At 41.7% G+C, this 26,933-nt stretch overlaps 2 protein-coding genes across 4 annotated transcripts in view; one reads left to right on the top strand and one right to left on the bottom strand.

Moving 5' to 3' along the window:
• LOC109401449 (G protein-activated inward rectifier potassium channel 3) overlaps nt 1–26,933 on the bottom strand; it is a 496,540-nt gene that overhangs the window by 71,169 nt on the left and 398,438 nt on the right. For both annotated transcript variants that reach the window (XM_062861023.1, XM_062861024.1), the window contains exon 4: nt 26,222–26,336. In XM_062861023.1, coding sequence (XP_062717007.1) covers nt 26,222–26,336 — 115 coding nt within the window. The remainder of the gene's footprint in view (nt 1–26,221; nt 26,337–26,933) is intronic.
• The window catches only part of LOC109401451 (serine/threonine-protein phosphatase 2B catalytic subunit 3), a 245,079-nt gene continuing 244,860 nt past the window's right edge, over nt 26,715–26,933 (top strand). Inside the window, exon 1 of one of the 2 annotated variants that reach the window (XM_029869182.2) lies at nt 26,715–26,925. The gene's annotated coding sequence lies outside the window, so the exon portion shown is untranslated. The remainder of the gene's footprint in view (nt 26,926–26,933) is intronic. The other variant, XM_062861034.1, reaches the window with a different exon arrangement.

Genomic DNA, 26,933 nt, shown 5'->3' on the forward strand with positions numbered 1-26,933 from the left:
GAAGACAAGTATGATGTGGAATTCCACATCCAGGTGGCGCAAGTGAGTACTCAAATATTGTAACTCATATATCTCGAGATCCTGATTACTTAGAAAGATGATGTCTTCAGCAAAGTTGTTTAGAAGATCGAACACTAACTGATGGAGAGCCGTATGATTTGAAACTCCACATCTAGGTGGCGCTAGTGGGTATTGAAATTTTATAACTCATACATCTCAGGACCCTGATTACTTAGAAAGATGGTGTTTTCTGCAAAGTTGTTTAGTAGATCAAACACTAACTGATGAAGACAAATATGACGTGCAATTTCACATCCAGGTGGCACTAGTGAGCATTCCCATTTTATACCTCATATATCTCAAGATCCTGATTACTTAGAAAGATGTTGTCTTCGACATTGTTGCTTGATGGATAAAGGATGGATGTACTTATCCCGTGACATTGACAACCTTAAGATAGAGCATATTGAAATACGACGGTCAGATATTGAATATTTTACTAAGTGCTTTAACTTCATGTAAGTTGATCAATCAAGTGCAAATTTTAACAAATTATAATCAACTAGTTGTGTAATTTTCAAATTTTGAAAACATTCGGAAGTATAAAAATTTACAGCTCGTTGATTTTTTTTTCTAGATGAATAATAACACGTTCATGCTTTTGCAAATTTACAACTAGCGTCTTCTGGTGGCAGAAGCACGAATCAAATGGTCAATCAACTGAAAGCCCTTGATCTACCAACCAACCTTGCCAAAGATATCAATTTCCCAGGTAATCAGACTCGGAGATATATAAGATATAAAATTTGCATACTCATTAGTACCACTTACTGGCGAAATATTGATTTCTACGAGCCATCAACCAATTGCACTTAACTTATTTGACAACTTTGCCGGAGACACCATCTTTCTGAGTAAAGTGGAGCTTCGTAGCCATTCGGTTTGCGTTACCAAGTGTGTAACCGCACCATGCTATCCACTGGTGCATGTAATGTATGTCGTGTCCATGGTCTAGTGTTAAGTTCTGTTCAGTCTGTGTAGCCTCTGGCTGAAGACGGTGTCCCGTGCCTTTTTAATCGGGATCGGGATTTACATGCTCACTAGCGCCTCCTAGTGGCAGTATTTGAAATCAAACTGTCACTCATCTATAAGCCCTTGATATACCAAACATCTTTGCCGAAGACACTATCTTTCTAAGTAATAAGGGTCCAGAGATACATAATATATAATATTTACGTGCTCACTAGCGCCGCCAAGTGATGAAATTTCAAATTAAACTGCGAATCATCCGTAAGTACTTGACCTACCAAAAAACTTTGTCGAAGACACCATCTTTCTAAGCAATCAGGATCCTGATATACATAGGATATAAAGTTTATTTGCTCACTAGCGCCGCCTAGTGGTGGAATTTCCAATTAAACGGCCAATAATCTGTAAGCCATTTACCTACCAAACAACTTTGCCGAAGACACCATCTTTCTAAGACATCAGGATCCTGAGATATAAGATATAACATGAAATTGCTCACTAGCGCCGCCTAGTGGTGAAATTTCAAAATAAACTGCGAATCATCCGTAAGTGCTTGACCTACCAAAAAACTTTGTCGAAGACACCATCTTTCTAAGCAATCAGGATCCTGATATACATAGGATATAAAGTTTATTTGCTCACTAGCGCCGCCTAGTGGTGGAATTTCCAATTAAACGGCCAATAATCTGTAAGCCGTTGACTTACCAAACAACTTTGCCGAAGACAGCATCTTTCTAAGACATCAGGATCCTGAGATATAAGATATAACATGATATTGCTCACTAGCGCCGCCTAGTGGACGTATTACGAATCAACTTTGTCAGCATTAAGAAGCCCATGAAATTTACAACAACTTTGCCAAAGACAGTCAGGATCCTTAGATATTTCAGAATGAATGGGTGTTGTACAAAGTACAACGTGCGACTGCTCGCGTTACAAAAATTGGCGCGAGTACTGAAAGGTTAAAAAAACATAAGTTAGGAACCATAAGAGATAGAATAATAGTTTCTTCGGCAAACTTGCTCCAAATAAGTTCTTTTACAACTTTGTAGAACATTTTGTTAGCGTACATAAAACTGTTAAAAAGCATATGTTTGGATCAGCTTAACTAGAGGGACCGCCCTAATTTCACAATAATGAGAAAAAAAAGGCCAAAAAATATGAAGAAACTTTCCCAAAGACATCATGTACACATCTAAATCTTATGGTTCATTTTTGTCTTCGTAAATGCGGATCTGGACCCATTGTGCATTGGGGTTATGCCCTATCAAGTTGGTGTCTTCGGCAAAGTTGTTGGGTTTTATCTGCGCCTCAAATTGCGCTTGGAATGTAGTTCGTAAAACCGCCGCATAAGTGGCGCTGCGGTGCTCACTTCTTTGTTTCACATCCTAGAGCTTTGGCGACTTCGACAAAGTTGTAGAATAGGCAAAAATATGAAAAGTGGTCAAAAACATCAAAACTCTAACTCTTAAAATAACAAAGTTACATTGAATATTATAACCGAACGACTTAAATTTGCGCTTTTATGTCATTCTCTTGTTTATCACCATACATGTTGCCATGGTAGCAGAAAACAATAATCACAGTAGTCGAACAAGATCGTACATTTGAAATTGTATTTCACTCTTGCAACAATCATGCGTTTTGAGGAACAATACATACATTTGTCTAGGCATTACTAGTAGAAATTCCTGTTTTAGTGTATATGAGCACACTTAATTTGGAATACCGTGTTCGGTAAATTTTTGACGAAAATAGAACAGCTGTATACAGCTATATTGCATTGTTTACCTTTTGCACCAGGTTTTGACAGTTGGTGTACTGAGCCTCAGTAAAATCGATTACCGAAGCTACCGAAACAGTTCTGCTGTCCTATTTTCGTCAAAAAAAAGTAATGAACAGGCAATTCAGGATTGAGTGTGAGTGATATAGCGTAATCTGCACCTGATTTTGCCTTAATGAAGCGTACGTTCCGTAGGTGAGTAATTTTACTTCTCGAATATTTTTAAACAGTCGGGACTCCTACAAGACGTTGCCACTCACTTTACGCCCACCGCAAATTTAAGGTCGTCGTGCATCCAAATAAATTTATTTTCAATATTTGACAAGTCGAAAGAGGAGCCTAATTTGAGTCTAATCGAATTCAAAAAATAAACTGAGTCGGATATAAGTTAGCTGAGATATTGTGGTTGGCGTAAAGTGGATGGCAGCGTCTTATATGAGTCCCAACTTTACACCCTAATTATTATATCAAGCGTAATGCGTTTGCTGAGAGATTTCATGAGCATCTTTTGAAACATTTTACCATAGGAGCAATTTATTTTAATTTCCATATATGATTCCACCTACTTCATCGACTTTTTTTTCAAGAAAAATCCCGCAATATCGCGCAAGCTAATGCTGCTTACTTTAATTATACTTAATGTAATAAATATATTAGTGAATTCAAATAGTTTTCCTTCAATTTTCTATCTTAACAACCCACAAAAGCCGTGAATGGATAACTTGTCAACATTTATCTGATAAATCTTTCAGTTCAGTTCAGCTGTTGACATTGTTTCTGATTTGATGTTATAACGAGTAAAATAAAGGTATAAAAGATACTTGAAGTAAATTAACCTACGCAAAATGCGTTTTATTATCCGATTATCCGATTATCGATTTTCCGGCAGCTCGATTATCCGTGATTCAATTATCTGGTAAAAATGACTCAATTATTCTTATCCGGCGATCAAAGTGTTTGCTTTGTATGCACAATTTGAGATGGCAACATGTTGAAAGATATAGGAAATTCAAAAACAGCAAGAATTATTTGCCTTTCTCGTGCACCAAGGTGTACCGAAAGGCTATGTGTTCACTCCAAAAACGAAAATTTGATAAAGCCTCCCGGACGGGTCGAATCTTATATACCAATCGACTCAGCTCGACGAATTGAGGTGATGTCTGTGTGTGTATGTGTGTATGTGTACAAAATAAACTCACATCACTTTATGGCAGTAAACCTCAACCGATTTTAATGACCGACGGATCATTCGACGCGGAATCTGGTCCCACTGTTTCCTAAATTGAAAATGGTTCAGATCGGTCCAGCCGTTCCGGAGTTATGGCCATTTAGGTGTTTCGGACCGGTACCTCAGGAAGGGGCCAGACTAGGGGCCAGATATGAAAACGCTACAAACCCATCCATGCGGCACATCAAACTACGGCATTTTCGATAACTTGATGAATGGTGAGCTGAAAAATAGTCTGAACCGGTAGTGTCCCGGAACCGGTTCCAGGTGTCCTGCCGGAAGTGACCAAACATAAAAGTGAGCTAAGCCCATGCATGCGACATATCAAACCGCGGCTTTTTCGATAATGCGATGAACAGTAAGCAGGAAAACTTTCTCAGACCACATCGGAACCGGTAGTGTTCCGGAACCGGTTCCAAATGTCCCGCCGGAGTTGGCCAAGTTTAAAAGTTAACCAAACCCATGCATGCGACATATCAAATAGTGGCTTTTTTGTTATCCTGATGAATAGCAAGCAGGGAAATATATTTTTTTGATATCCCGATGTACAGTAAGCAGGATAATATTCTCAGACCGTATCTGAACCGGTTGTGTTCCGGAACCGGTTCCGGGTGTCTTTTTGGAAGTGGCCAATATAAAATTGAACTAATACCATGCATTAGTGATAATTTCTTCCTCTGTATGGCTTGACGTTCGCATCGGAACTTGGCCTGCCTCTCTTCAACTTAGTGTTCTTTAGAGCACTTCCACAGTAGGCCTGTCCACCTTTTCAAAAATGTTCTCTAATTTTCAAGTCCACCCCCATATTTTGATTGGCATCCTAAAAGAAGTAACTGGTCAAAATTACAGCCAAATCCATTGAAATTTAGGGGTGCACTTGTTGAAAATCAATTCTTCCGGCAGAAATAGGAAGATATACTTGTTTGATTCAAGTTCTCCGAACAATGTTTGCCAATAAAATAAAAGGTAACATATGTAATTATCACATTTGTAACCAGAAACCCCTTAAAAAGTTGTTTTTTTTATAGATTTTGTTCTGGAACACCCTAAAATACGTAATAAGTTGAAAATTTTAAATGGGCATCACTAGGGGCATCATATTCTCCAATGGTTTGTGGTTATTTGCAAAAAAATATTAAAATTCGGGAAAGCCAAAAACGCCCCAAAAACTAGCTTTTCGGGGGCAATCACGCTGTGGTGCGAAATTGTACCGAACGTAGTTGCTTTGCTTCCTTGTAGTTTGCCTTGGCTACCCCTATCGCGGATGTCAACAAACAAGCGTGTTGGCCATCAATTTCAGTGCTGACGCGATTCAACTTTCTGCGCGCCAAAGCGTGATTGCCCCCGAAAACCTAGTTTTTAAGACACACTTGGCTTTCACGAATTTTAATATTTTTTGCGTAACTCCTACGGCATTGATGTCAAAGAAGCAAATAATCACATAATATGAGAAAATATGATGGCGTTTAAAAACATCCAACTTATTACGTACATTAGGGTGTTCCAGAACAAAATCTACCAAAAAATCAACTTTTTAAGGTTTTTCTGATTACAAATGCGATAATAACATAAGTTTCCTTCAATTTTATTGACATACGATGTTTGGAGAACTTGTAGCAAACAAGTTTATCTTTCAATTTGTGTTAAAAGAAATAATTTCTAACAAGTTTCAGTATAGTAATGATTTTTTAAGCTCGAAAATAGTCAAAAAACACAAAATTGATTTGATGCACCTCTTAATTTCAATGGATTTGGCTGAAAATTTGACCAGTTACTTCTCTTAGGATGCCAATCAAAATATGGGGGTGGAATCTGAGAACATTTTTGAAAAGGTGGACAGGCCCATTCCACAGTTATCAATTGAAGGGGTTTCTTTGCCTGCCATTGCATGAATTGGTATATTGTGAGGCAAGCACAATGATACCAGGAGGTCCATAAAATTGTCCCAACTGGGACGGGAAACGAACCTGCCGTTTCCGGATCCATAGCCTTAACCACTATGCCAACTGGAGACCCTTTTTTGATAGCACGATGATCGATTCGTAAGAACATAGCTTAAGACCATATTTTAGATAACCGGTAGTGTCCCGAAACCAGTTCCGGGTGTCCCACTGGAAGTGGTCAAATTTAAAAGTGATCTGTACCCATGCATGAGACAAATCAAATCGTGTTTTTTTTAGGTAACCTAATGAACGTTAGCAATGAAATAGTCTCAGACTATATTTGGTAGACCCGGTGGTGCTCCGGAACCTGTTCCAGTACCGCATCGAAAGTAACCAAATGTACCATGCGACACATCACTTCAGAGGAACGGTTAACTAGAAAATAGGCTCATACCACATTAGAGACTACCGGTAGAGTTGCAGAACCAGCGTTTGGTGCTTCGTTCGACGGTCAATCAAATATAACCTAGAATGTGCAGAAACAAACACTTCATCGAAGACCGCAAAGTGATCTGTGATTGTGTAAAAAGTTATATCTTTTTGTTAGCTTGTTAGTATCGTGTTGATATTGATCAGCCCCCAGTGTTAGTGCAGGTGCTCAAGCAGTCTACTGGGAAATCTGATATTATTCAGCTCTGCTTATACGTTGAACTTAACGTCGGACTATGTGCCATCAAAAGGTTTTAAGTCATTTCAATGATGGCTTTGATAAAATGCTTACTTTTCTTAAAAAAATATCAGGATTCAGGAAAACTTTGACTTACGTCGCCACGCTATGTCCAAAGGGAAGTATTATGAAAATCGAATGTACCTCAAATGTTATTCCCTAGGACTGTAGGTTTGGATCTCTAGTTTTAGAATCTGTGCGGTTTAAAATATTTCATCTAGGGTTTGCGATACAAATGTCGAAAAAGTCATTTTAAGGTGAATTTCATCTCATATAAAAATGTATGGAAAAACCCAGATTAATCCACCTAGTGGTGATAGTGCCTTTCTCGTCGAATATGTACTCATGAACTTTTCGTCGACGTTAGCCAAAATGTTCCTGAATCCTGAAAACACTTCATATAGAAAAGCAACAATTTTAACAAAGCCATCATTGATTTTCGAAACTTATTGATGATACATATTTCGATGTTATGTTCAACAGCAAAACAGAGCTGAAAAATATCAGACCTCTCAGTTGACTGCTTGACCACCTTAACCCTAGTCGTGTATTGGGGTCATTATGACTCCATTCCATCCACTACGGCAGCGGGGTAAGCGTCAGCTAATGTATGAAGAAGGTTAACTTTATTCACAATCACAGATCACTTTGTGATCTTCGCCAATGTTTATTTCAGCACACTTTAGGCTATATTTTATTATCATTGGTAACATGATTCATGTAAAATTTGATCTTCCTGCGAGAAAAATGCATTCAACTTCTTGAATTTCATTTCCATTCAAATTTCAATCGCAATAAGAAAAGTGAGGGCTCAACCAGCTGCAGCCAAATTGTGAGCAGTAATTTTAGAAGGATAAGGAGATTGAAGATTGAAAAACTTTATGGTGTTGATGCGATTAAATTATATTTTTCCCATAAAACGTTGATCCATCCTACTATACATTTACACCACAGGTATCTGAAATGGTGTGATTTGAAGAGATCACTTTGGTCACGATTTTGTTCACTTGCATATATAATCTCATAATCTTACCAAACGTTTACATGCTATCAAAAAAGCCACAGTTTGATTTATCGCTTTGACATTTATTTTGTTCACCTTTATAATTCCGCTATTTGATGTGCAGCTTGCATGGGTTTTGTTAAATTTTGCGTTTGACCATTTCCGGCGGGACACCTGCAACCGATTCCGGTTGTCTGAAATATGGTCTCAGACTATGTTTTTATCAACTGTTTATCGGTTTACCTGAAAAGCCGAAATTTAATATGATCTGAGGCTATTTTCTTGCTAACCGTTGGGCAAATTTTTGAAAAAGCCGCGATTTTATGTATTGCATGCGTGATTTTGGTTCACTTCTATTGAATCACTTCCGATGGAACACCCGCAACCGATTCCGAAATATTATTACAAGTTCTAGATGTGGCCTGAGACTATTTTCTTGTTGACCATTCATCAGATTATCAAAAACGCCTCTATAGTTTAGTTCCCTTCTATATATTACCCCTTCCGACGCGTTAGTCGTCTTGTCACCAATTCTGGAACACTACTGGTTCTCCCGAATATGGTCTGAGATTATTTGTTGATTAACCGTTTATCTTATTACTGAATAAGTCATTGATATGTCGCATGTATTGGTTCTTTTTTACATTAGACCATTTATGGTGGGACACCCGTAATCAGTCCCGTAACACACTGATATGGCTTGCGTCTATTTTCTTACAACTGTTTACCATGTTACCTAAAAAGCCGTGATTTAAGCTATCGCATGCATGGGTTTGGTGTCACTTCCGGACCGGAACCGGTTGCGGAACACTACCGATAGTCTCTTAAATAGTCTGAGCCTATTTGCTTGCTAAAGTTTATTAGGTTATCAAAAAAGCCATGGGTTTGGTTCAATTTTATATTTAGCCGCTTTCGGAGGGAAACCCGGAACTAGTTTCGGCACTACTGACAGTCCATAATGTGGTCTTAGCCTAATTCCTCAATAACCGGTCATCAAGTTGTCGAAAAAGCCGTGATTTGATGTGCCGTATACAAAAGTTTTGTCAACTTTTATATAAGGCCACATTCGGCGGAACACCCGTAACCGGTTCCGGAACACTACCGGTTCAGATATGGTCTGCATGCATGGATTTGGTTCACTTTTATATTTGACCACTTCCGGCGGGACACCCGGAACCGGTTCCGGAACACAACAGGTTCAGATATGATCTGAGACTGTTTCCTTGTTAACTGTCCATTAGGCTATCGAAATTGCCGCAATTTGATGTGTCGCATGCATGGATTTGGTTCACTTTCATATTTGGCCACCCGGAACCGGCACTACCGGTTCAGATATGGTCTGAGACTGTTTTCTTGCTACTACTCATCAGGTTATCGAAAATGCCGCAGTTTGATGTGTCGCATGCATGGATTTGGTTCACTTTTATATTTGGCCACTTCCGGCGGGACACCCGGAACCGGTTCCGAAACACTACCGGTTCAGATATGGTCTGAGACTGTTTTCTTGCTAACTGTTCATCAGGTTATCCCAAATGCCGCAGTTTGATGTGTCGCATGTATATGTTTGTTACATTTTTATGTATGGCCCCTTCCAAGGGTACTGGTCCGGAACACGTAAATGGCCATAACTCTGGAACGGCTGGACCGATCCGAACCATTTTCAATAGAAAGCAATGGGACCAGATTCCGCGTCGAATGAACCATCGGTCATTAAAATCGGTTGAGGTTTACTGCCAAAAAGTGATGTGAGTTTTTTGGTACACATACACACACACACACATACACAACAAAGGCAAAAAACCCTAGATAGATTATTTTTAAACGCATATATTCTGAATCTAGAGGTCCACAAATGAGGTTCTAGCGAAAAAATTTTGAGGTACATTCACTTTTCATAATACTTCCCTTTGGACATAGCGTGCGTCGACGGAAAGGTCGTGAGAACATATACGACGAGAAAGGCACACATAGGAAATTGGATTGACCACGCCGGTTTGGCATTATCGATTTGTCTCAGAATTGAAAAAAATAATAGTTGATACCCTAAAGAACAACTTTGTAGAAGACCATATCATGATAAAACTTAATTTAGTTGCTGTTATAGCTAACGAAAGCTGGATGAGGACTTCTGTCCCCGTTTACTCTCGGTTGTTACATGCAGCGGGTTACGTACAAAAGGCTGAAACACGAAAGGCTGAAATAACAAAAGGCTGAATTACGAAAGGCTGAATCACAAAAGGCTGAAAATGTCAAAAGGCTGAAATAACATAAGGCTGAAATAATGATTCGACTAGTTTTGAAACGGCGAGCCTAAAGGCAGTCATACGAGCCTAAAGGCAACACTAACATCACAGACAAACAGACATAACACTCTAATTATTCATATCGTACAGTGATATAATGATCTTTATAAAAATTTGCTAGTTGGCCGACCCCTCAGCCCTGACACTTGCATTGGTTTTGCTTGAGTTTTACATTTGACGCACATTACCTCTCATTGGTTGATGGTTCATTGGACGAACATGCTTCCGTTACTATGTTCGAAATCGGAAAGCGTTAGGACTGTTTTTCCGCGCTAAAGTATGCATTATTGATAGCCTACATAACTATGACAGTATTTCTCCAAAGAATAGCATATATTTAAAAGAAGGAAAAATCTCTGATCACATTGTTGGCAGCTGTAATGGCAATAAATCTCCATAACAGCATGACTCGAAAGAATAGCTCATGCTCAAAGAAGGAAAAATCTCCAATTGAAATACCATCAGTCATTTTTTGTGTTAGTTGGTATGCACTCTTCACTAAGCACATTCTATGACGAGGACTCATATATGTAGCCGATCTGGTTAGCGAACGAGTAGTCATGCTGAGGGTGATGGGTTCGATTCTCCCTCGGGCCAGAAACTTTTGGTAATGGAAAATTCCTTGACAACCGCGGGCATAAAGTATCTTCCTGTCTGTCACACGATATATGTACCAATGCAAAGTGGTCATTGGCAGAGAAGGCTCTCAATTAATAACTGTTGAAATGCGTATATAAGCTGAAAGCAGGCTTTGTCTCAGTTGGGACGTTACGCCAGAAAAAAAAAGAAGAAGTACTATAACTCATTTCCTGCATTTTTGCAATTTCAGCCTTTTATGCATTCAGCCTTTTGAAATTCAGCCTTATGTTACTTTCAGCCTTTCGTGTTCAGCCTTTTGTGCATTCAGCCTTTTGAAATTCAGCCTTTTGTTAGCATTCCCATGCAGCACGTGTTTGCCGTTCGAAACTTGCGCGCTACATCATAGGCAGGTATGGTAGGTTATGTATTGATTTGTACTTGAACAATTGCAATGATGACTGATAGTGCTAGAGAATTAAAGTTAAGTGGGATATCTCAACCGTTTTGATAAGCTTTCGCCAAGATACTTTGCCAAGCTTTTGAGTAATACTTACATAGGTATTTCAATCATACTCTTCAAACTTAATTAAAAATGTCCGTTAATACCTTCAACGGCATTCCCGAAGATTACAACCCCCAGGTGGTACAACAAAACGTGTCCTTCTTCAGTCCAGCGTCTTACAACCTACCCCACTTCGGGAGCAGGCCGTTAGGCCGAATGGGTCATTAGGCCGAAAGGGTTGTAATTATATGTGTCTTACTAACTTGCACAAAACGAAATAAACATGAAAAAAGTCGACATCATTGGGGAACTGTGGGGGATATCAATTTGGGATAGTCGGGGCCCGTGGCGCAGTGGTCCACACGTTCGCTTCATAAGCGGATGGTCATGGGTTCGAACCCAGCCCCGGCACTTGCAATTTTTCGTCAGTTGCTCTTCCCCCCGAGAGCAGCTGGCACCTGACCCTCTTCGGAGCATATAGCTCTAACGGACCCGGAATTTGGATATCGGCGAACCGCAACTCATAATGGACGACCCCCAATTGGACTGGAAAAGGAACAGCAGCCATCCACCAGCATCATCGTGCTCATCATTCTACCGTGGACAGGGTAGAAAAGTTGAAGCACCACAAGGCACCAGTTCGATACAGTTAAATTAGAATAGAATACATGTAGGCGCTGTACAAAAGTGTAAGTGCAGCGTCCAATTGGAATCGCTCACGTAGTGCCCAAGTGGACAAAAGAGCTGTAAATTAGGTTAAGTGATTAAGAATAAAAAAAAATCAATTTGGGAGGCTAAGTAGAAAAGATTTATAATACAGCATCTCGAAAAAGCTTATTTTTAGTTAGAAACAAAGTGAACGGGCACAACCGAAGCTATCGACAGGATAAAGATATTCAATACAGTTACATTGTCAACATAATTATACTACTTGCAAAATCAAAAAGGATATTATACCTAACCTAAAAGCATCAACATGATCGTGCTTATCTTTCTAGCATGAGCAGGATACAAAAAGAAAACAGCGCAAAAGCAACCAGTTCAATATAGTAAAATAGAATACATTTAGGCGCTGTACAAAATGTCAGTTCAGCTGCCAATTGGAATCGCTTACGTAGTGCCCTAGTGGACAAAAAAGCTGTAAGGATAAGTGGTGAAGAATAAATATAGCATTTCAGCTATTAAATTTATCATCAGGGATTTGTCCTTCTTTTAAACTTAGGCTGTTCTTTGTGTTTTAATGTTCTACTCACTATGAGAATTACAGCAATAAAATTTTTCATCGGAGATTTTTCCTTCTTTTGAAAATAGGCTGTTCTTTCTAGCTTAACTATTCTACTCATTATAAGTATTTCAGCCATAAACTATTTCATAAGAGTATTTCCTTCTCCTGTACATAGGCTTTTCTTCTGGTCTAACAGTTATACTCACTATAAGCATTGCAGCTTTTAAATCTTTCATCGGAATTTTTTTTCTCCTTCTAAACATAGGCTGTTCTCTCTAGTTTTAGTGTTCTACTCACTATGAGCATTACAGCTATTAATTTTTTCATCAGAGATTTTTCCATCTTTTGAAAATAGGCTGTTCTTTTTTCATTATAAAGATTACAGCCGTTAACTTTTTCATCAGAGTTCCTTCTTCTTCGGAACATAGGCTGTTTTACTCAAATTCGTATTATAGTAATCAACTTTTTCATCTGAAATTTTACTTCTTCTAAACTCTTTCTAGTTTAACTGTTTTGTTTCACGGCGGTAGTCTACTGCTGCTCTTTCTAGTTTAAATGTTTTACTCATTATGAGGATAACAGCCCTCAACAGAGTTTTTCCATCTTCTGAACATAGGGTGTTTTTTCGTAATATTACTTTTATACTCACTATAAGCATAACGGATTACAACTTTATCATCGAATATTTTTCCTTCTATTAAACATAGGCTGTTCTTTCTAAGGTTAAGAAAACTCGATTCAGTTGCACTTAATCTAGTTAATCATGTTCGTACTGGAACTCTGAATTTGTTTCCGGTGAACTATAATTTAGACTTTAAAACGCGAAAAACTATTAGTGTGTTTATTCAATTAACCAGTCAAAGTCAACCAAAATTTCAAGGTTGAACAAAGACCGTTTCACTTAAACATTAAACAGTTTCTTTCCATCCAGTTGCCTAAGCAAACCGTTCAATCTAACAACCCATTTGGCCTAGTGACCAGTTCGGCCACCCGACCCAAATCAATGTGGTGCTGGTAGCGGTAAGCTATTTATGGAAGGTTAAGGATTTTAAGGACTAGAATTTTCTGGTATGAGTCCTTTTTAAATTATCTTCCAATACTTTTTGCTGGTGGAATTACTCTAGAAATTCTTAAAATAATTAAAAAATATCATCAGGTAAACCTGGAGAAATTTTAAGGCACATCACTGAAAAGATGATTGAAGGATTTCATAAAAATTTCCTAGGAAACTCCTCAATGATTTTTTGAAGAGAACCTGAGAGGAATTTCTGAAGAAATATTTTGAGGAATTCCCGGAACAATCCCTGGAAGACTTGCTGGATAAATCCCAGGAGCAATTCCTACAGGAATGCCTGGAGCCTTGAAGCCCTGTAGAATCTCTGGAAGAATTTTCGGAGGAATCCCTGGGGAAATTTCTGAAAGTATACCTGGAGGAATTCCTGTATAAAATGTAGGACGAATGACTAGAGAAATATCTGAAGAGATCTCATGAGGAAATCCTAGAAGAAATCCAAGTTAAATTTCTGAAGGATTCCTTGGAGGAAGTTCTGGAAAAATTCCTGGAGGAATTCCGGAAGGAATCCCTAGAGAAAAATAATGAGAAGCAATCTTCCTAGAATTCCTAGAGAAAATTATAGAGAAATTTCTAAAGGAGTCCTTGGAGGAATTCTTGGAGGAATCCTGACGTAATTCTAGGAAGAATTATTGAATAAGACCCAACAGGAAATCATGGAGAAATTCCTGGAGAAATTTTTAGGATGAATTCTTGGAGCAATCCCTGGAAAAATAACTGGAGAAATCTCCAGAGGAACTCTGGGAGGAATTGCTGGAGAAATTCTAGGAGGATTTCCTGGAAGAACCCTTGGAGAAATTTCTGGAGGATTCCCTGGAGGATAGTTACCTGGAGGAACCCCTGAAGCAATTCCTGGGCGAATCTCTGAAGGATTTCCCGGAGGAATGTCTGGAGGAATCCTTGAAAAATTCTTGATACAATTCCTGGAGATGGAGAATTTTCTGGAAGAATCTCTGAAGAAATCCCTTAAGGATTTTCCGAAGAAATTCCTGGAGGAATTTCTGACATAATTTCTGAAGGATGTCCAGGAACAGTTCCTAGAGAATTTCATGGAGGAATTCCTGATAAAAAATCCTGGGGTATTTCCTGCAGGAATTCCTGGATAAAATCCTGGAGGAATGCCTGGAGGAGTTCCTAAAGGTATTCCTGTGAGAATTGCTGGAGGAATCTCTAGAGAAATTCTTGGAAGAATTACTGTATGAATTTCTGGAGAAATCTCCAGAGAAATTCTGGGAGATTTCTATATCTGAAAATCCTTTCAGAAATTCCTGGAGCGGAAATCCGGAAATCCTTGAAGAAATTTGTAGAGAAATCCCTGAAAAACCCCTGAAGGTATTCCGGGAAGCTCCCCTCCTGGAAGAATTTCTGAAGATATCCTCAGAGGATTTCCTGGAAGAATTCTTGGAGGAATTTTTGGAGGATTTCCTGGAGGAATCCATGGGAAAATCCCTGGAGAAATTCATGAAGAAATCTCTGGAGAAATTACTGAAGGGATTCCTGAAGGAATCTCAGAAGAAATTCCTGGAGTAATGCCAGGAAAAATCCCTATAGGAATTGCTAACAAAATTTATGAAGGATGTCCTGGGGTTATTCCTGGAGGAATTTCTGGAGGAGTTCCTGGATAAATTCCTGGATAAAATCCTGGAGGAATCTCTAGAGAATTTCCTGGAGGAATACCTGCAGGAATACCTGGAGGAATCCCTGAAAAATTACTGAAGGTATTTCAGGAGATTTTCCTGAAGAAATCCCTAGAGGATTTGCTGGAAGAATCTATTGAGGAACTTCTGGAGGATTGCCTGGAAAATCCCTAGAGAAATTCACGAAGCAATCTCTGGAGGAATCCCTGGAGCGATTCATGAAGGAAACTCAGCAGAAATTCCTTAGAAAATGCCTGGTGGAATCCCTGAAAATGGGAGAATTTCTGACAAAAAAATTCTGGAGAAATTGTTGACATGATTTCTAAAGGATGTCCAGGAGCAATTCCTGCATCAATTCTTGAAGAAATTACTGGACGAATTCCTAAAGAAGTTCTTGGGGTAATTCTAGGAGAATTTCCTGAAGGAGTTCCTGGATTAAATCCTGGAGGAATACTGGGAAGAAATTCCTGGAGGAATCTTTGGAGACATTCTTGCAACAATCACTGGATGAAATTCTGAGGGACACTCTAGAGGCACTCTGGGAGAAATTTCTGTAAAAATCCTCTGAGAAATTCCTGGAGGAATCTTTGGAGAAATTTGTGGAGCAATCCCTGGAAAAAACCTCTGAAGAACTTCATGGACATATTTTTAGCATAGCTCCTAGAGGAATCCATTCTGCAATTCCTGGAGTAGTCGGGGCCCGTGGCGCAGTGGTCCACACGTTCGCTTCATAAGCGGATGGTCATGGGTTCGAACCCAGCCCCGGCACTTGCAATTTTTCGTCAGCTGATCTTCCCCCCGAGAGCAGCTGGCACCTGACCCTCTTCGGAGCATATAGCTCTAACGGACCCGGAATTTGGATATCGGCGAACCGCAACTCATAATGGACCCCCAATCGGACTGGAAAAGGAACAGCAGCCACACATCAGCATCATCGTGCTCATCATTCTACCATGGACAGGGTAGAAGAATGAAAGAAGCACGCAACCAGTTCAATACAGTAGAATAGAATAGAATACATTTAGGCGCTGTACAAAGTGAAAATGCAGCGTCCAATTGGAATCGCTCACGTAGTACCCTAGTGGACAAAAGAGCTGTAAATTAGGTTAAGTGATTAAGAATAAAAAAAAAATTCCTGGAGTAAAATCTGCAAGAATTCTTGGAGAAATTCCTGGAAAAAAATCTAGAAGGTATTCCTAGAGTAAATCCTGGAAGGAATATTGAAGGAATCTCTGAAGAAATTCCTGGAGAAATTCCTGGATGAAATCCTGGAGGAATGCCTGCATGGATATCTGAAGGAATCCCAGGAAAAATTCTTTTAGCAATCCCAGGCGAAACTCCTGGAAGAACTCCTGGAGGAACTCCTGGGGATTTCCTGGAGGAATATCTGATGGAATACCTGGAGGAATCTCAGCAAGAATCTAAGGAGGAATCTTTGGAAGAATGCCTAGGAAAATTCCTGGTAGATTTTCTGGAAGATTTCCTGAAGTAATTCCTGGAGAAATCTTTGGATGAATTCCTGTCTCTGGAAAAAAAATCCCTGGAGGAATACCTTGAAGATTTTCGGGATAAATTTCTGTATTAATTCCTGGTGGAAGAATCCCGCAAGCAATTACTAGAGGAATGCTTGGAGGAAGTCCTGAAGGAATGCATAAGGAAAACCTGGAGGATTTATTGGAGGAATCTCTGAAAAAAAATCTTGTAGGAATTCTTGGATGGATCCCTGGAGGATATCCTAGAAGAATGCCTGCAGGAATTCCTGAAGGAATTCATGGAGAAATCTCTAGAGGATTTTCTGGCGGAGTGTCTGGAGGAATCCAAGAATCGCTAAATCTCTTAAAAAATCGTAGAGAAATACTTGGAATAATTCCTGAAGAAATCGCAGAAGAAATTCTTGGAGAAATTTTGGAGTAATCCTTAGAAGAGAAGAAATTCCTAAACAGTTCCTGGAGGAAGTACTGAATTATTTCCTGGAGGAGTTCCTTAAAGAATACAAGGAGGAATTCCTGAAGGAATCTTAAGAAGAGTTCCTGGAAGAATCTTTGTAGGAATTTTTAAAATAAGTTGTTCCAGAAAGAAGCACAGAAGGAATTCCCGAGATATGCCCTGCAAAAAATCTAGGAGAAATCCACGGAGGAATCCCTGGAGGATATCCTAGAGTAATGCCTGTAGGGATTAACGGAGGAATCTCTATAAAAACCCATTGAGGAATCTCTAGAAGAATTCCTGGAGGAGTAAGGCATTTCTGAAGGAATACCTGAATCATTGTTTTTAGAGGAATCCCTGCAGCAATTCCCAGAGGAATCCCTGAAACAATTCCTGGAGGAATCTCTGTAGAAATTCGTGGAGGAATTCCTTGAGAAATTCCTGTAGGAATCCCAGAAAGAATTCCTGAAGAAATTGCAGATGGAATCCTTGGAGAAATCCTGAAGGTATTCTATGAAGACTCATTGGAGGGACTCCTTGAGGAAACCCTGAAGCAGTTCCTAAAAGAATCCCTGTATTAACTCCTGAAGAAACCCCAAGAGGAATCCTGGAAGCAATTCCTAGAGGCATTCCTAAGGGAATCCCTAAACAGTCCCTGGAGAAACTACTGGATTAATTCCTGGAGGAGTTCCTGAAAGAATTCTAAGAGGAACTCATTAAAAAGTGTTCCTGAGGGAATCATTGGAGGAATTTTTAAATAATTCGTGAAGTTGTTCCTGGAAGAAACTCAGAAGAAATTCCAGGGTGAATCCCTGGAGGAACTCCTGAAGGAAAACATGGAGGAATTCCTGAAGAAAACCCATGAGGAATCTCGGAAGCAATCCCATGAGGAATTCCTTAGAAGATCCTAGGGAAACTTTCTTAAAAAAATCCTGGAAAGATTTCTTTTGGAAAAAATATGGAGGAATCCATGTCTGCAATATTTTTTGATCGAATTATTGTTGGAATCTTTGCATGGACTCATAAAAGATTGTTTTGTACAATGTTTTAAGGAACTCCTGGATTATTGTTTAGCTTATCTCTGATAAAATTTCCTGTAAGGATTTCAGGAAGATATTCCTGCAATAAACCTCTATAGATGTCCCAGGATAAATTCCCGGAGGAACATCTGGTGAAACCAAAATATGAATTCTTAAAAAAAAAAATCTGGAGCAATCTACGATAGAATCACTGAAAGAAGCTATGGAAAAAAATCCTGGAGGAATTCGTCGATGCATCCTTGCATAAGTATCTGAAGAAATCGTGGGAAGAATTGTTGGTGCATTTCTTGGAACAAATCCTGAAACAATCACTATCGGAACCCTGCAAGATGCCCATGGAAGAATTCACGAAGGAGAAACTCCTGGAGAAGTCCCTTGTGGAATTTCTGGAAGAATCCCTGAAGAAGTTCCTGAATAAATGCCCAAAGGAATTTCTAAAGGTGTCCTTGAAAGTATTCTTGAAGAAATTCCAGGTATTTTGCTGTTAGCATATTTGGTGAAATTTCCTGTGTTCTCGAGTAAAAAAGGTTTGATAATTGTGAATAGAAACCTTAATTATTAAAATATTAAATTTTTGAGATATTTTTATTGAACTCTGAATAATTTTTGAGTTGTCTTGATATTAAAAAATAAATCTGGCAACCAGGGGGGGGGGGCACGGACCTCCCCCCCCCCCTGCCCCCTCTGGCTACGCCCTTGTACACATCCAAAAAGACCAATGTCCCGCGTTGAACAAAACATTTTTGAAATGTCATAAGACGGGCCACTTTCAGTCAGTATGTAAATCGAACACGAAACCAATGTCCAACCAGGTAGGTTGATCAAAGTAAAAACTAGCGTAGAATCTCTGATATACATATTTACAGTATCATGTATGTGTTTACTTAGGTGACATATGATCGGAAGCGAAAGGCCCCGTTCGCCACTTCCCATGGTTATCCATATTCCAACAACAAGCGTCCAAGGAATGTCTTCAAAGTTGAAGAACATGAAAGGGTAACAGCAGAGAAAGAAACTCTGCCGATAAACAATGTCGGAAACGATGATGAAGAATTGATTTCTTGACGGGGTGTAGATGTAGTCATGTTAATTGACTCGGGCTCTAAGCACAACCTGATAGACGACACAACATGGGAATTGATGAAGCTTCGAGATGTGGAAATTACCAACGAACGACCAGACTATACTAATACTATACTAGACTATACTACTGTTCGATTTCATGCTACGGATGGCTGTTTCTATCTCCTGCACTGATGGAGCTTCGGTGTTGACACAGGTAAGATGGCGTAGAGGTGTAGATGGCGTGACCGACACTAGAAAAAGGTTTCCAAAGCACTCGAACCAGCGTTTCAACTGGTCAGCCGGGTCGGTCATTAACTGTCCAGATGTATCTTTCACGGCCATCGTAGCATTCATCTTGGTTCCACTAAGGCGACGTGAAACATCGTAGAGGAGACGGATGTCGCCGGTGTTTGCGTCTTCCTCGCCTTCGTCGGTCACGTCGGGAGCCCGCCCACGCTCTTTTGTCCCGTCTTCATGAGCGTTTCACATCCTTCTCGAGAGCCGAATAGCGCTGACGGGCGGTTTTGGCTCCTCGTGTTTTCACTCGCTCTATCGCGGCTTTGCCGTTCCTTCGCTACTCTACCTTCCTCCAGGTATCATCTGTGATCCACTGCTTTCACCGGGTGCGTAGCCCACCCAAATTATTCTCGCCGGTGGCGATGAAGGCGTTCTTGATGGCGCTCCATTGATCTTCTACGCTTCCACCTCCTGACGCTGGATCCTGGCAATGCGCAGTCGGATCTCGCCGATTAGAAGATGATGGTCGGCGCAATGTCGGCGCTACGCTTGTTCCGCACATCAAGAAGGCTCCATCTCCATTTTCGACTGATGCAGATGTGGTCGATTTGATTTTCCGTGACACCATCACGGGAAACCCATGTCACTTTGTGCACTGGTCGATGAGGAAAGAGCAATCCAACAATCACCATGTCATTGTTGCCACAAAACTCTGCAAACAGCTCTCTGTTCTCGCTCATTTCTCAGAGACCATGGCGTCCCAGGACCTGTTTTGCTCAAATGGCCTGGACTCGCTGGGAGAAACAAACTTTTCACTTCTTCCAGCTGTCTCATTTCTTCCAGCTGTCTCATTTGATCCTCGCTCAACTCACTTAACTTTTCCAATGGTTCTCTTTCAGCTTCGTCGATCGCGTTTTTATGTTGGGATACCGTAGGACGGATCTCGAAAGCCTGCCAGAAATCGTATCCGAGAATGCAGCGACGACTCAGATTTGGAGCTACCAGAACTGGTAAGAGTTCTTCGTTGAACGTTTTTGGAACGTCAGTTGTCCCAGAAACCTCTAAACTTTGCCCTCCAGCTGTTTTCGAGTCAATTTTCGTTGATTTCAAGGCGTTAATTAGTTTTTTACAGCCTATGCCCAAAACTGTTTTTGCTGCTCCACTGTCTAGCAGTCAAATTATTGGGATCGCCAGCATTTCCACTCTCACGAATGGTCTGGGGTCATCGCTGAGAGTCACGAGGATGGTTGTTGTCTTGCAGTCTTGGGCAAGTTTCTTGAAACCTGGAAACCCACAACGGAAACAAAACAATTTACGCTCAGAATTCAGCTTGTTGCAGTCTTCAAAGCTATGCCCACTTTCATGGCAATTTAAACAAACATGTTTCCCTGGAGGAACATACGCGTTCACGATTCGCTGAAGCGTGTTGGTTTCACTGTTTCCAGGAGTTGGATTGCTTTGCCGTTGGGTACCGTCCGGCTTTGGTTTAGGTTTCTTATGCTCTTTTTGCTTCTCATCGGATTTCTGGCTTTTGGATTGCTGTTGCTTCGAAGGACGTTTTGGGAACTGCTGGGCTTCAATTCATCAATCAATTACCTGTTTCTTGTGCTTTGGTCAAGTTCGTCCGCGAAGTCTGGAAGATTTCCCAGAGCCTGGTGTCCTTATGCGCCTCCTACGATTTCTTCTTCATCTTCCGCTCTACTTTGGTCCAGGCGGCATTCTCTCCTTGACCCGTCCAAACTTATGATTGCTGAGGATCTATCTCCATTTTCGACTGATGCAGATGTGGTCGATTCAAGGATGGAAATCTAGTGATCATGATCAGATTTCGAATGTGTCGCGGTCGAACGGCATCGCGCGATCATAGCAACAACGATAACATTTTGTCGTCAGGCATCATAACAAACTTCGGTCCGAGAAGAATGATTCGCTCGGCATGTGCGGGCGCGATGCGATCGTTATCATGAAGTCGAAATGATAAATTAGTGATTTCATTTACTTTTTGAGCATTCTTGGTGATTTAACTTCCAGATATGCTTATAAATGTATTATTCCGAACCATGAATGCGGCTTACGGGTGCATAAGTGGCAAAAAATGTGATGAATAAAATTTATCATGACTTGTAACATGATCCGATAACGGGTCATCACGCGATAAAGCGTGCATCAGATGCTTTAATTGTTCTGTGATACGAGCACGGTGTGAGGCGTCGGCATCATGCTACTGCAAGAACAAGGCTATCTTGGATTATGCGTATCCTGTATCATTTATCGCTTGAAGTGATTTTCTGCCATCCTTGGTCGATTTGATTTTCCGTGACACCATCACGGGAAACCCATGTCACTTTGTGCACTGGTCGATGAGGAAAGAGCAATCCAACAATCACCACACGGAACCGCCAAACTACCCAAAATTGAGTTCTTTTGACGCAACCCCATAGTTACGCCCAATAAGCCAAATTTGAGTAAATCGATTAAACTCACACTAGGTAAATTGCCTTTACCTCCAGCAAAACAATATACTTAAGAGTAGGTAAATTCAACCCAAGACCCCCCCTCATTCAACCCAAATTTGAGTATACCTACATTTACTCAAAATTGGCTTATTGGGCTCAAGGACCCCCATTGGATAGACGCATCTCTGTTTGTTTTTGACAACATCGGTGGGGGAAAGAGGGAAAACAACCTAATTTTGGGTAACTAGTTTATTCGATATACTCAGCTTTGAGTAAAATCGACCCAAAAATTAGGTAGTTTGATTTCTCCGTGCATGTCATTGTTGCCACAAAACTCTGCAAACAGCTCTCTGTTCTCGCTCATTTCTCAGAGACCATGGCGTCCCAGGACCTGTTTTGCTCAAATGGCCTGGACTCGCTGGGAGAAACAAACTTTTCACTTCTTCCAGCTGTCTCATTTCTTCCAGCTGTCTCATTTGATCCTCGCTCAACTCACTTAACTTTTCCAATGGTTCTCTTTCAGCTTCGTCGATCGCGTTTATATGTTGGGATACCGTAGGATCTCGAAAGCCTGCCAGAAATCGTATCCGAGAATGCAGCGACGACTCAGATTTGGAGCTACCAGAACTGGTAAGAGTTCTTCGTTGAACGTTTTTGGAACGTCAGTTGTCCCAGAAACCTCTAAACTTTGCCCTCCAGCTGTTTTCGAGTCAATTTTCGTTGATTTCAAGGCGTTAATTAGTTTTTTACAGCCTATGCCCAAAACTGTTTTTGCTGCTCCACTGTCTAGCAGTCAAATTATTGGGATCGCCAGCATTTCCACTCTCACGAATGGTCTGGGGTCATCGCTGAGAGTCACGAGGATGGTTGCTGTCTTGCAGTCTTGGGCAAGTTTCTTGAAACCTGGAAACCCACAACGGAAACAAAACAATTTACGCTCAGAATTCAGCTTGTTGCAGTCTTCAAAGCTATGCCCACTTTCATGGCAATTTAAACAAACATGTTTCCCTGGAGGAACATACGCGTTCACGATTCGCTGAAGCGTGTTGGTTTCACTGTTTCCAGGAGTTGAATTGCTTTGCCGTTGGGTACCGTCCGGCTTTGGTTTAGGTTTCTTATGCTCTTTTTGCTTCTCATCGGATTTCTGGCTTTTGGGTTGCTGTTGCTTCGAAGGACGTTTTGGGAACTGCTGGACTTCAATTCATCAATCGGTTACCTGTTTTGTGTGCTTTGGTCAAGTTCGTCCGCGAAGTCTGGAAGTTTTCCCAGAGACTTCCGCAAAGACACGCAATCGTTATTCAAGTGCACCCGGGCTCTGATAGTCTACGCAAATTGCAGTTGGGCGCCAAGTGTAACTAGTGGGCGATCCCTGCCCAGCACTGATCTGCCGTAATTCTATAAAGTGACGTAAGCGCCATTCAAAATGTCGATCGTTTTTGGTATATTATATATAATAACTGGTGTAAAAATAACTCTGTGGTATGCCTGCGGCATTAGAATACAAGATCTAGTCGTAATCTATCATCTATGGAAAGACAATTAGAGGATGGGCAAAAATTTTATGCACAATAACCAAAAAATGGGCCAAAACTATCAATGTCGCTTACGTCACTTTGCAGAATTACGGCAGTGATGCGACCCCCCTCCTTCAACTGCCTCAGGGTCGGCGTACGCGCTTGACTATCGTGGCCAAGGAAACACTTAAACAGGTTACGTTAAACATAAACCAACTTTATTATAACTTTCACACTACAGGTACCTTTATTGACTACTTTTCCCACTTTCTTATCATCTGTCTCCTACCTTACAATCTCTTCTTCTTCACTTTTGGCGGGGTCCCTTTCTTCTTGCTCCGCTACTTAACCTTCTCTTCCGTCTTTCCTTCTGTGTCCTCTGCTTCTCGCCTTGCGTTGAGTCGGTCGACCGTTCGGTGCAGTTCGAATCACGACAGTTGTTCGGGCGCGTGAACTCCGAACACTTTCAAAATGGCCGCCCAACATGCGCTTCTGCGACGCCTGGTGGTGAGTAGCGGAACTCTTAGCTGCGGTACATCACAGTGGGTGTTGGGTAGTGTGCAAGTTCAGACATTTAAGGACTTCCTTGGTACAAGATTACAACACAACAATAAAAAAAATCATGATAATCTCACAAATCTTGGACACTTCAACACACCACTACTGGTGACACTCACTACTTACAACCTTGAGCTTCCCTACTTTAACGGACCTGTTAGCGTCCACCACCGGTAGCTGTACAAAGGCCACCTGTGTTCTTGCCGGGCCCTTTCGTAGCCCAACGGCAGCAGTGGCCACCTGAACCTTGCACTGTTTCCGCAGTACCGTGATGGGCTCTTCCGTTTCAGTGTCTTCAGAGTCGCCTCCGCCGCCCTAGCCAACGAACCCCTCCGCCAGCATGGGCGAAACTACAATTTTTTGTCAGGGGATGCACTACAAAGAAATATTCATGAGTTCATCCATTCATCATTCATCGCCGCACATCTCATAGCAATGCATTCAAATTCTAGGGGGTGCCTGGCAACCCCGGCACCCCCGGTAGTTTCGCCTATGTCCGCCAGACTTTTGTAGACGACCCCCTCGCGTTGCTTGTCGCGCTTGGGTTCGAGTACCATTTGTACCTGTACGAGTACGCCTAATACTGCGCACGTCGGCTCCCAGATCCACGAGCTTGGCGTCGTGCTTCTTTGCCTTCAAAACTTCCGAGTACTTGGACTGTTCAGTCTTGATGAAGAGCGCGTCGCCTTTCTCAGGCTTAGCACCTGCCCTCAGTAGGTCGGCTCCATAGGCACGTTCTCCTCCTCACGTTTCCTAGGCCTGGTGTCCCTATGCGCCTCCTACGATTTCTTCTTCACTTCTGCGTTCTCTACTTAACCCCCCGTTCCCTGCGCTTTGGGACGGCCGGCCTTTTCAGGCCCATTCTCCCCGTCTTTCCGGGATGCCTGGCTGGGGTACGACAACTGGCCTTCGAGGTTAACAACCGCGTAGTCTTGCGGGCGCCGCTTGGTTGCTCCTCACCTGACGGGTGCCGCAAACGCTTATGCGACTGCTTGTCGTAAACAATAGCATCCGCCACACTTTTGGGGCCACCCGCGAAAGCAGGGGTAGACGTGGCCACAGTTGCCACGAGTTTTTCGTGGTCTTGCCTGGCCTGCATCATTGACTTACGAAGTCCAATAGGGCCAACCACCTCCATCGCAGAGAGCCCATCGCTCCGTCCGACAATCTCGCCAGGGAGGAAATGGGGTTACCGATGCTGTCACTATGTGCACAGCTCCCTGATCCTCAACGGAGACCTAGCCAACCCGCTTCTCGCAAAAGGATTAACCTCGCCACTACCACTACCATTTCGTTGATTGCGGGTAAGGGAGTATCCGTCCAGGCACCCCAGAGGCTCCGTTAACGATCGAGCATCTTTTTCATCTCCTCGAGCAAACATTCTTTAGCAGGGGTCGCATGGCACCTTGAATTGTGGTTAGCAGTCCTGTTCTTACCCAGACAACCAGTCATCGTATAATATGTTGCATAAGATGATAAAGTGGAGGCCCTATGCGTGCATGCCTCCATTTAGGCGCATGTAAAATGTACGCATATCGCCTCCACTTTAACATCTTAAACAACATCTTATACGATGACTGGTTGACTGGGTAGCTAGCAACTACACGGCTATCTCGCAAAAGGGGGGCTCACTCCGCGACTGTTCCGAGCATTCTCACATAGCTTTCACTGGCTTAGGCGCCACTCTGGACTCATCCCCTGTTGGTAATTCACTTTGTCCACAAAAGGTCCACTCAAAGAATTTCAGTATAGAACAACAACCAGTGAGGCACTTCGGGTCACGATGTGGCGGATAAATGGGATCTGAACACAAAGTTACGTCTGCTTGCCGCGGAACACAAGTAGCAGAGTCGGCACAGGGCAATGATAATAAAAATTGCAACATTTATTAGACTGGTGCATAATAGTTCAACCATGAGTTCAACACTTTCACGGATCAGGAGCGCTTCTGTCCGGAATTTTCAGACTTATAAATTGGAATTGTTGAGCTTCGTGGAAATCTTTAAATCCATCCTATTTGCTCCAAGCTTCGAACTTCCAGAAACTTCTTGAAAAAAAACGGCACCATGCTAAAGACTTATAACTTGTAAGCAGAGCTTCAAATAAGAGAACTTGCTTCTTGAAGTAGTAGTGACAGTAGTGGAGTGAAACTCTTTGCGCAAGAAATATTTACAGGTCGAGAATGATATAATCATCCGATTTATATTTAAATATCAAGTGATTGCTTGGATTGACCTGTTTCAGTACCTTAACATTGCTCTGCTATGGACATGGATTACTGCACGAATTTATTCTGGCCTGCTTACTCTCACACGAAATTTGACGTTTGAGCGGTGTCGACACCTCTCAAACGTCAAATTTTCTGTGACAGTAAACAGGCCAGAAAAAAATCGTGCAGTGGACCATAGCGTCCCTTGGTTGACCCGAATGAACTAGAATTCGAACAGCTCTTACCTGCAGGTAGCGCCGTCTCCGTTTGGCCACATTGCCCTGTACAACGTTGCAATCGCCCTGCTTGAAGATGACGCGCTTCCGTATGCGTCGCGATGAAAATCGCGTCTGTCGGTATCTGTGAATGAAAAATAAAACACAACATATCAACCACCATTTCAAAAACCGAACTGGAACGAAAGAGGAACCCCCCACCACCCGCACAGATATTCACCACAGCTATGGGTGGATTCTAGTACTGCGCCGTGTGGCTCCAGTGGCGTTCCGCGCAAACTGCTGGTCCCCATCATCTGCAGCCAGCAACGAGTTTGACAGATGGTGGAGCAAGAGCAGCAGCGCCAGCGTCGAGATTCCAGCGAAAGAGAGAGGGAGAGAAGACGCGCGCGCGTGGGAGAAATGAGCAAACCGTGCACGGTCGCCGCCTGCTTTGCGGGGCTATGTGCTTGTCATCGATGCATGGCACCACGGCCCGACGAACGAACGGGAAACGGGAGGATGGACGGTGGATGGATGATGATGGAGTCTCTCTCTCTCGCTCTCGTTCATCGGGGAAGGAAAATTTTGACAGTTGCTCTATTTTCGTTTCTACCTATAATGGGCAAACCGTGGCTCTGAATGTTGAAAGCGCATCATCGCCGTGGTAGTTTTCGTTCGCGAAAATTGTCGTGTTTTATTGGTTGGTGGCCGTTTTGATCCCTTCGAGAAAGGTAGTGTT

Source organism: Aedes albopictus, chromosome 3 (genome assembly GCF_035046485.1).
Source record: "Aedes albopictus strain Foshan chromosome 3, AalbF5, whole genome shotgun sequence".
NCBI lineage: Eukaryota > Metazoa > Arthropoda > Insecta > Diptera > Culicidae > Aedes > Aedes albopictus.